Source organism: Pecten maximus, chromosome 13 (genome assembly GCF_902652985.1).
Source record: "Pecten maximus chromosome 13, xPecMax1.1, whole genome shotgun sequence".
NCBI classification, from domain to species: domain Eukaryota; kingdom Metazoa; phylum Mollusca; class Bivalvia; order Pectinida; family Pectinidae; genus Pecten; species Pecten maximus.
In genome coordinates this window covers 11,748,009-11,759,389 of record NC_047027.1, presented here as the reverse complement: position 1 = coordinate 11,759,389, position 11,381 = coordinate 11,748,009, and the positions used below count along the sequence as shown (strand labels likewise).

The 11,381-nt window shown below is 35.5% G+C and overlaps 1 protein-coding gene and 1 long non-coding RNA gene across 2 annotated transcripts; one reads left to right on the top strand and one right to left on the bottom strand.

The window, feature by feature from the left end:
- Positions 1-213: 213 nt before the first annotated feature.
- LOC117341282 (ATP synthase subunit g, mitochondrial-like) lies at positions 214-10,178 on the top strand. Its single transcript, XM_033903137.1, has 4 exons — positions 214-350; positions 7,163-7,302; positions 8,606-8,733; positions 9,918-10,178. The coding sequence occupies exons 1-4, from the start codon at positions 278-280 to the stop codon at positions 9,922-9,924; spliced, it is 348 nt and encodes a 115-aa protein (XP_033759028.1). The 5' UTR covers positions 214-277; the 3' UTR covers positions 9,925-10,178.
- On the bottom strand, positions 9,930-10,913 carry LOC117341284. The gene is made up of 2 exons (XR_004535603.1): positions 10,256-10,913; positions 9,930-10,212 (listed from the first exon to the last, which is right to left on the bottom strand). It is a non-coding gene; the product is annotated as an uncharacterized LOC117341284 (long non-coding RNA).
- Between the last annotated feature and the right edge of the window lie 468 nt (positions 10,914-11,381).

The following is an 11,381-nucleotide window of genomic DNA, read 5'->3' as shown; positions in this document are numbered from 1 at the left end:
TTTTTCTTATGGTTCCGTAGTTGCGTATTTTAACGGCATTTTATCGACACAAATATTTTTTTTTAACATATATCATTGATCTTATGCTTTATTAATAGGAACAATGAAATATAATTATATTAGCCTAAAACACGGAAAACACAAATGTACTTATGCAACAACAACGAAAACAGAGTTCCCCGTCGTTAGCCCCACTAACGGTATCAATGAAGCGCTTGCAATATTCCCTTACGATAAGTGTTTTGTTAACCTGGAAGGTATTCTTTCGACAAGCACCATGGCGGCGAAGGCTGGATCATTTGTTGAAAAACTCGCACCTCTTCTTAATAGAGGAGCTAATTTGGCAAAAGGTAATGTGCAGGTGACAGATTGACGTTTTCTATTTTATGGAGATAACGAATTCACGCTCTCTAAAAAATTACTAACATTCATTTTACAGAATCAAACTAATCGGATGCCGGGGGTAGACTGTACTGCAATCTAGCGTGTTAAAATCTAAGCAAAAACAGTTGTTTAGTGTTTGATAAATACAACTGAAATAGATATGATGAAAGAAGTCTCAGTTCCCCTCATCTTAGATATACTTCTGTTAACTTGTTGTGCCTTTATCTCGGCCATTTATTTCCAAACTTTCAGCATAACGAAAAGGGCATTTGAAGGGCAATTTCGGGTACGGTCCACCTAATGAGTGACCTGTGGGGAATGAGTGTCCTGTGAGACTTTTTTCACGCCCCGCAATTCGTTAAGTAATATTTTTAAATAATTTTTACTGTATCATACAGATGAACGTCGAACCCATAACCATGCCAAATTTCACTTTGATTGGGCGTGTGCATATTATGCATTTTTTACGACAAAGTTACGGTGCAGCGCACATGCGAGTGTCCTGTGAGGTTTTTTCACGCCCCGCAATTCTTTAAGTGACATTTTCGAATATTTTTTTCTGTATCATACAGATAAACATCTAACCGATTAATTTGCCAAATTTGACTTTGATTGAACGAGTGCATGCATATTATGCTAATGTACCGGCAAAGTTACGATGCATTACACATGTGAGCGTCCTGTGAGGAATGAGTGTCCTGTGAGAGTTTTTTCACGCCCCGCGATTCATTAATAGACATTTTAAAATTATTTTTTCTCTAGCATACAGATGAACATAGAACATATTAGCACGCAAAATTTGACTATGATTGGACAAGGGCATATAATGCAAATATATGCAAATCTATCGGCGAAGTTACGGTGCACTACACACGCGAGTGTCCTGTGAGGAATGAGTGTCCTGCGAGTGATTTTACACGCCCCGCAATTCGTTAAGTGATATTTTTAATTTTTTTTTTCTGTTTCATACAGATGAACATCTAACCCATAACCATGCCAAATTTGACTTCGATTGGACGTGTGCATATGATGCATTTTTTACGACAAAGTTACGTACGGTGCTGATCAATTTGTTCGCACGCCCCATTTACCGATGGTTATACACATGTACCACCTGTGTCCTGTGGCGCCGTGCCAACCTCGGGTACCTTGACGTGTTAGTTATATATCCTTGCCGCAGGCATGGATCACTGTTAATTAAACTGCTGAAACCTTTTTTTCTTAAATGTGCGGGCCGGTTTGTGCTGCTCCTTTTACATGTAATTTACGCACATATGATAACTTAGTGCATTGTTTAAGCTACTTGAGTTAGACGTATTAATATAGAATTGAACAATATAACTTGTACATAATATATAACCAAATATAATGGTAAACTGTTATTAATACATAGAATTTGTTAATCTCAGTCTGAAAACTTGTAATGTACAATCACAAACAGGTCGACAGGTGATATATTGTCATGTTAATAAAATTTGAGCGTTTTTGTTCACGCCCCGCAATTCATTATCTGATGTTTTAAAATTATGTTTGCTGTATAATAAAGATGGACATCTAATCGATTGATCTGCCCCGCAATTCGTTAAGTGATATTTAAAAAAAAAAAATTCTGTATCATACAGAAAAACATCTAACCGATTAATATGCCAAATTTAACTTAGATGGGACGTGTGCATATTATGCTAATGTACCGCTAAAGTTACGATGTGAGCGTCCTGAGAGGAATGAGTGTCCCGTGAGGAATGAGTGTCCTGTGAAAATTTTTTCACGCCCCGCAATTCGTTAAGTGATATTTTTAAATATTTTTTTCTGTATCATAAAGATGAACATCTAACCGATTAATCTGCCAAATTTGACATGGATTGGACGTGTGCATATTATGCTAATGTACCGCCAAAGTTACGATGCATTACACATGTGAGCGTCCTGAGAAGAATGAGTGTCCTGTGAGGAATGAGTGTCCCGTGAGGAATGAGTGTCCTGTGAGAGTTTTTGTACGCCCCACAATTCGATAAGTAGTACTTTCTGTTAACTCCTTCTGTACCATACAGATGAACATCGAAAATTTATTCATTTTCGGTGCAGTGTCCAGTGCGGTTTTTGCACACCCCACAATTCGTACATATACGCGATGTCTATTACTATCAACAAGTACATTTTAGCAAATGCTACGAAAAACAAGTAATAGATTTTAAAATGCATGATATTTGTTTGTTCTGTACTTCCTGCCGCTTGACAAATCGGAGAGCAATGTTACAAAGATATTACAAAAATATTGAATTGGTGACCTTTAGTCTTTATTTTGTCAAATATTGTAATTTTGTATTTGTTTTGGGAAAGGGCGTTGATAAGTTGCAAAAACTTGTGCCAAATCCCCCTGTACTTTTTGTCAATAAAATATATTTGGATAAAATAAATGCTACGACGAATTTACAGTAAGTTTAAGGTGAGTGTCATGTCAGTTTTTTGCACGTTTTGTTGAATTGATAGGCGTGTAATATATATGAATATTAACTAATAGTATAACTATTTTGAAGTCATCACTGAGTAAAGGGTAAATAGGTTAAGATTTTTGCGCTGCTCTACGAAATAAAGGCCTTAAATTTTAAATGTTAAAAACAACTGTTATTGGTAATGTACGAAAAGCAGTACTGCCGTCAATTATATGTTTAAATGTATTTAAACTTTAAAGTGTGTTAACGATGTAGACAGTGTATTTGCACTTTTACTAAATACGTGTAATTAGAAATTACATTAAAAGTTAAGACTGTGCATTTTCTTGGTGTACATGTTGATCGTGAGCGTTAGTTAAATATTGAAGGATTTTACTTTTCATTATATTTTATTAACCATAATTATTTGTTTACATCGTTCCTTTTTCAAAAGGTAATTAACAGTACAGTGTATATGAATTGATTAGTGATGCCAACTAACTCACTTTATATACATATACATGTTTAATTATTATATACGGACTTGGGGAGAAAATACGTATATTTCAGGCGTAATAAAGTTATTTATTGTATAATTCTTATAAACGGACTTTGGGAGAAAATAGGTGTATTTGTATTTCTTATATAACGGACATAGTTTTGAAGTTTGAGCAGTTCAATCACCAGTGACCATGCCTGCGGCAAGGTACCCGAGGTTGGCACGGCGCCACAGGACACTCACTATATATAGCTAGTTAGCCTAGTACACACTGTATTCGAAAGGTAAACAAAATCACGGGGCGTGCGAACACCTCGCGGGACACCCTGCAATGTAACTTTGACGGTGCATTTATATAATATGCACTCGTGCAATCAAGGTCAACTTTTGCATGGTAATAGGCTCAATGTGCATTTGTATGATACAGAAAAAATAATTCTAAAATATCATTTAATGAGTTGCGGGGCGTGCAAAAACAATCACAATACACTCATTCCTCACAGGACACTCATATGTTTATGGCACCGTAACTTCGTGTTCGCCGGTACATTTGTATAGTATGCACTCGTTATATCACAGTCAAATGTTACATGTTAATAGGTTAGATATTCATCTGTATGATACAGAAAAAATAATTCTAAAATATCATTTAATGAATTGCGGGGCGTGCAAAAACACTAACAGGACACTCATTCCTCACAGGTCACATTCCTCGCAGGACACTCGCAGTTTTATGGCACCGTTACTTCGTCTTCGCCGTTACATTTGCATGTTATGCACCCGTCCAATCAAAGTCAAATTTTGCAGGTTATTAGGTTTAATATTCATCTGTATGATACAGAAAAAATAATTTTAAAATATCGTTTAATGAATTGCGGGGCGTGCGAAAACCTCACAGGACACTCGCATGTGCACTGCACCGTAACTATGTCGTTAAAAATGCATAATATGCACACGTCCAATCAAAGTCAAATTTTGCATGTTAATGGGTTCGATGTTCATCTGTATGATACAGAAAAAAATATTTAAAAATATCACTTAACGAATTGCGGGGCGTGAAAAAACTCTCACAGGACACTCATTCCTCACAGGACACTCATTAGGCACACCCTTTCGGGTAAAGCATATTTTACCTAGAAGATATCACAGTGGATTCTCGCCGTCATATATTATCCTTTTATATGATATGTCGACTAAAAGGTACAATGCCGATCACAATTTTCTTCCCTACGGTTTCTATATACGGGATCTAACTGGCCCCGGGATTCAGTTCTAGTAAAGTTGGTGCCATGTGGTGTAAGGTAAGGCATAATATCCAACCGCTAGTAATTTTAAAGAGGCTTGCCCACAGAGAGATCAGAAAAATTGGCTAATAGAAAAAGATTTTTTACACATGACAGATTGTTGGAATTGTTGAGTTTTTCATTTTATTTTCCTTATAAAATGCTGAAAAGTGATATTAAAACCTCATTTTTTAAATATTATTTATTTAATCGCAACCCGCAATAAGTCCTTGCTATAAAGTGGAGTCTAATTTGATTGACACATCAAAGAAACAAGCACATGCACAGTGCCGCACAGTGATAATTTCAAAGGCAGCGGCGATTTACAAAGAATATTTGCCGTTATATTCCATACATTTCCCTCTCAGGTTGAGTTTTAAAACGTCTTTTAAATACATATTCTGTAATTGTTTTCAAGAAATAAAGTCGGAAAGCCTCTAATTTTGTCACATAGAAACGTGTACTGAAGTTTATATAGTGATCGGAGATGTGCCGTTTACCGGTCCGTCTGCGGGTAAGCCTCTTTAAGAGATCAACAGTCTGTATATGATTATAAGATATTTTATCAGTTTTTTTTTTCATATGAAATAGCATAGAAAATATCAGCCAAGTAAGAGTAACTTCCCCTAAATAGTTCATACTGGACCGTTGATATACATTTTGCTGTTCCCACGATGACGATGTGTATTTTTTTGCCTTTTCTACCTTAAGGCTCAGATGTTAATTTGATTCATATGACCACTCCAAGTCCATATTAGATATTTATACATCCCTGATATGTCTACTGTGGTATAGGGATGAGGTGATAGATATTTTTGTGTAATATTCACCAGACCCCGTAATCCCTTAATATGATTGTGATATCATTGCATATCGGCAGGTTACTCCAACGTATATCAGAGGATAACAAGGCGAGAAACTTATGACAGGCGCCATGTAACCTCTAACTTCCCAAGGCGGATTTACACTGAACAGAATGTCAAATTTTCAAAGTCAGGATTTTGATTATATTAAGCAACTAATAATTTATGTTTAAGTATTTAACGGTGTTATATTATAACCTCTTTTTCATAATCCATCATTAAACCCACAAAAATAGCTATCAAAGACAGATAATCACTATTATCTACATTTCCCGACAAAGTTTCATCCTGGTAACAACTCTGATTGAAAATGGTGTGGTCCGGTACCTACAAAAATGGAATATAAAGCAAAAACAAATGAAAAGCTATTTGCTTTGCAGCTTGCACATTATATTTGTTCCTCATGGTAACACACATTCTGAATTTTTTTACAACCAATGCCGCCATGTTTGAAATAGGTTATGTGAAGCGATGGAATGATTTAGCGAAGTCTTTTATCATAAAAGTCTTTGCTAAATCATTCCACAGAAATAAAATAAAATTTATGTCAAAGTATTATTAATTTAGTCTGAATTAGTGATTGGACTGTTTAAATGAAATATGTAAACTACACACCATTGTCATCAAGTTTAGACTTATAATTACTGATCATGACGGAACTTGCGCAGTGTCAAATAGGGTTTGGTTGCTAAAGGTCGGTTGGCGTCAGAACCATAATTAGTCAAGACACCTTTACCTAGCTGAAGTAATCGGCAGGTGCCCAAATGAATAAACAGAGTTTGCATTAGAGGTGCGCGATAATATCGAAATACCGGTATACCGCGAATTTGGCAGGTCGATACGATATACCGGTACACAAACCCTGGAAACCGGTATATCGCGATGGTTAACAAAAAGGCATATTAATCACTGATTTAACATTATGTGTTGGCACCAATAGCGTAAATTACTTATGTAAACGTGAAAGAAACACACGAGAACGTCATTATGTCGTATTGGTGGGGCGCTTGTTTCGTTGTCTCTAAAGCGCTTGGCCGTATGGGACATCTACGTTAAAATCAAGCACTTTCGAGATTATGATTGTTTACTAGAAACGAAAAATGGCGGACGAAGAGCAAGTTGATGGTACTAAGGTCAATAATATTGCAATACGTATTGCAAGTTTCTGTTGAATATTGCAATATATTGCAATACGGTTTTGGTCCGCAATACCCAGCCCTAGTTTGCATACATACATACATATATATATATTGTATAGACTAATATCTGTGAATTGCATAAATTCAAGCTTTGTCTGATGTTACTGTTAGTGATTTTATAAGCCAGCAATTTGTATTATAATTTGTTTGGTATCTGTACCGAATTATTACATATAATTATACCTCATGTTTAAAACAGATACCTTCGGGTAAACAAACCTTCAGATTACCCGGCATCCAGGGCCATAATTATAGAAATGTGTAGTGTACTAATGGTAGTTTTGGGCAGTTGTAAATTTTCAGCCTCATGTACATGTATTTTTGTAACGTTACCGAAATAAAAAGTAGTTGATCTTACATTTCACTGATAACATCGGTCGTTTTTATTTAAGGATTGTATCTTATTTTGACTGCATATACACTAACACACTAACCCACTTGTGTGATGCGGGTAATGAATAAAGTTGTTTCAACCTAATTATCATAAAAACTATTTTTTCAGCACAACAGCCACGTTTAGAACGGTTTTGGGCAGTTGCCAAAGTGGAGTTAGCTCCCCCTGGTCCATCAGAATTTCCACAGATTGTGAAGGGATTCAAACAAGCGATCAGTATCAACAGAATTGCTGACCAAAGTGTAAAGGTACAATGTGAAGGTTTCTAATGTCAGCCTTTCAAAAATCTGATGTGTGACAATATTCCATTAACATCAGAACTCCTGCCATGTAGTAAAAGGAGGGGAAAGGGAAGCCGACCCGCCCTCGAGTCGGCACTTCAACGTTTATATACGTTTTCAACTATTTAATACCACTGTCAGTGTATGCATAGAAAACACACATATATCGAAACATTGATCATTTTTCGACATACCTGTCAGGGATTTTCTTACAATGGAAATAGGGTCCGTTAATAGGAAAAAACCTTGTGAAAATTCCCAATTTGCCACTAAAAAACTCCCAATTTTGAAGTCACCTTTGAATGATTATGTATGTTTTGTATACAAAGACCTACATAAAGGCAATTTTGAAAAATAAAAAAACAGCAACAGATAACAAAATGAAATAAAAAATAATGTAAAGGCAATATTCATCAAATAAAAACTGAAATTTGTATGAATTTCACAATTTTTTTGTTTTTCCCAATGTCACATTTTGTTGTGTCATTGGATATTCCCAATTCTTTGGACCCTGGACATAGTTGAAAAATTGTAGGAAAATCCCTGCCTGTCAATAGAGGTATTCATGTCAACATACATAGACAGGTCCATTCATTCATTTTATGATCCAACTCTTGAGTTTCAAAACATTTTGCTGTCATATTTGTATTGACAGTGTTCATGTGACTTGGCGAGATCTCGCATGACACAAGGTAATCCTCGCGCTAAAAATAGTTGTCTGTGAGACTTTACTCACATGATTCACATTACAAATATGGCCACAACATGTTTGGAAACTCAGAATTGGATTATAAAATGAGTGGACCACCTGTTTATGTGTGGTGATATTGATATGTCTGTATGGTCAGCTATGTTGAAAAATGATTGATGTTTCGATATGTGTGTTTTCTCTCCTCCTGGGTATTAACTTGTTGAAAACATTCACCAATATAAACTATAAACATTAAACAAAGATCTCATTTATTTACTGATAGTTCGTTCAATCTATAAACAAGGGGATCCCATTTGATCTGAACTGGACACCAAAATAAAAACCCTGTAGTTGGTGAAATAGCTGTTCTATGTTTAGGGCTGTTCTTGTAAATTACCAACCCAACAGGAAGAATCCAGGTTTGTCAAACAGAACTTTGTATTAGGCTGCATTTTCTCCAACGCTGACGGCAACCATGTATAGAATTTCCTTTTTTCTGGATTCCTTTCATTGGATATTATTTTACTGAAATAGCCCTTAAATAAATCATGACATTTTATTTTGGATTTTTTGTTTCAGAATGTGATGCTGAATGCCACAGCATGTTTTGAAATATTTCTATGGTACCAAATTGGAAGAATAGTGGGCAAACGATCTCTGGTTGGTTTTGATATTGAGGGTGCCAGTTCTTACCCACCTATAAAGAAGTAAGTAAACTTACACAAAAGGATACAAATGTATGAATTGTAAAGGTCCACAGCAGTATTAATTTTGAACATGTTGATTTTACTCTCAAACAACAAATGATTACAAAGAAAGATCATACCTAACACCGTTAAATATCGTTAACCTTCTGGCTAATTTTGATTTTTACCTGGAACATTGCAAGATCAATCTCCAATTAGGAAAAACAAAACTCAATAACATATAAGTTCAACAAAACAGTAGATTTATATACAACACAAAACAAAGTAGAAATCCTTACAAATTATACACATATCACACTTGCACACTTTCCACAGAATTTACAAAGTCTTTGCAAATTTTGTCCTATGACATAATTGAATATGTTATCTTCTACTTTGCTATTAGAGCATAAATCCCTGGAGACTGATGAGGTCCTATATATAGTTATCATACAGTTAATAAACAAATACAGACTCAACACTGACATTCTGTATACACAACTTCTGGGGTGCTGAGTTCTAGTCATGTAAAACCTTCGTAAATTTCAGACATAACTTATCACATAATAATGACTAAACTCTGGTTATGGTGCTGTATAGTTCTGTACAATGTGGTGGACTTGGTTCCCAGGTGACCAGCATCTGGTCGAGTATCATGTAGTTCTGTACAATGTGGTGGACTTGGTTCCCAGGTGACCAGCATCTGGTCGAGTATCATGTAGTTCTGTACCATGTGTTGGACTTGGTTCCCAGGTGGTTATATAACATGTATAAATACCTAAATATCTTCCAAATCTTTATATTTGGAAGTATGATTGAACAAATGTACATACAACTATCAGAAATCACAGAACGATATGCATGATAGTACCGCATATTTGAGTACTGTAATGCATTAACCCAAGGATAGATAATCCTTTTTACATAAAATAACCGACAATAACCAAAATATATTTTAACGCAAACTCCCAAAGCAATACTTCCCACAGACTCTGTGCCTGTAAAAACATCTATTCCCTTGACACGGCCTGATCCAGCACTCTATTGTAACTAGGGCTCCTTCTCATGTGCTCACTTACCAACTATAGAACACCTGTTGTACCATACAGGTAGTAAAGCCATGATACAATTAATGTCAATTTATACACATACAAAAAATACAACAAGAATACAGCCATAATAATTTAATTTGCTTTATTTTCCAGGAACTAGCCTGATTCTACGGCAGCTGTTACTACATTAGGATGTTGAAGATTAAGATGAGGAGCCGACGTCGTGTGTTTATTTTCTGGATTAGACGGTAGACCATGGCCATGGCATTCTTTGTCATAAACTTTTATCATTGTGAAGACTTTGAAATATGGGATTGTGACAGAAATCTGTGATCAAACATTTGAGTAGCCAATACCTCACATAACCATCAGAAAGTTTGATGTGAAAATATTAAAGAGAATTGTCTTAACATACACACATTGTTGTAGTTTGTATCTGTATGTCTACCTTAACATACACACATTGTTGTAGTTTGTATCTGTATGTCTACCTGAATGATTTGCGTCTTGCCAAGGGAGGGAAATCGAGAATAAGGTGTTTCTTTCCTCACTGCGTTGTTATCAGTTTGAAGTGCCTGTAGTTGTTTTTTGTCGAGTTCCTTTAGAAGTATTTAGTTCTACAGCAACAAGACTTGATACATAATGGTATGATGAGTCGATGATTTATCATATTACTTTGTCTACTCTTTGGTGTTTTTTAGTTGAAAAGATGAAATTTTGGTTGATTTTGATAATTTGCAACTGAAATATAAAATATAACTCAATTTCATGTGTCAGTCTATGATCAGATAACCAGTTCATTTTGATTGTCTGGCCCAACGTGTTTATAATATAAAATCTGTCTCCTCTTAATATCACAACCTAATTTAGTCTGATCCGAATGCTATTGGCGATATTATAACCTGAAAATTTTATGAAAAATACTGGAGACACTGGATATTTCATCAAAATCAGGAAATAAAACCCCACGAAAATCCAGATCATATTTAGATAGTAAAAATGATCATAATGATTTTAGGTTTTTCTCGGTGCTCCCGTTTAACTGTTAGCAGACTCCTGAAATATCCAAATAATTTGTGTTAAGAGTACTAATTATCCCTACAGTATTTAAATTGCACAACCATGATGTTTTCTTTATTTACATGTACGTTTAAGGTACCCATAATTAATAAATTAACCCACTGGTGTCGCCAAAGTAGAATTTTACCCCTCAAGTATCAAAAGTTCGAGTACAAATACCCACAGGGACCCAAGAATTTGTTACAATTAGTTACAGTCCAATTGTTATACCGAGGGGTGTCATTTATACTGAATTTAAATCTAGCCCCAACACGTCTGAAAGTGTCCTATACACACAGCAGAAGTTCCAATAGACCAATTCTCAGGTCCCTGTGGTGATAACCATACTACAGACTAGTTATGAACCGCTTGTACCTGATGACCCTATAAACACTTGCTCATCATTGGCTTCGAAGACTGCTACCAGATATTTTGTAACTACATGCATCTGTTAGGAACTTGTTCTTTATGTAATTTGAACTTGCCCTGACTTTCGCAAGGATGCCGCACCTGCAAAAATAGATAAAGTACGTGTATATTAATCGCTATTTGTCAGTG

What these genes read in the sequence shown, in the direction of transcription:
- LOC117341282 (XM_033903137.1), top strand. Translation starts at nt 278, where the DNA reads ATGGCGGCGAAGGCTGGATCATTTGTTGAAAAACTCGCACCTCTTCTT. An exon ending in AGGAGCTAATTTGGCAAAAG is followed by an intron (nt 351 to 7,162) that starts GTAATGTGCAGG and finishes CTATTTTTTCAG; the next exon opens with CACAACAGCCACGTTTAGAA. An exon ending in TTGCTGACCAAAGTGTAAAG is followed by an intron (nt 7,303 to 8,605) that starts GTACAATGTGAA and finishes TTTTTGTTTCAG; the next exon opens with AATGTGATGCTGAATGCCAC.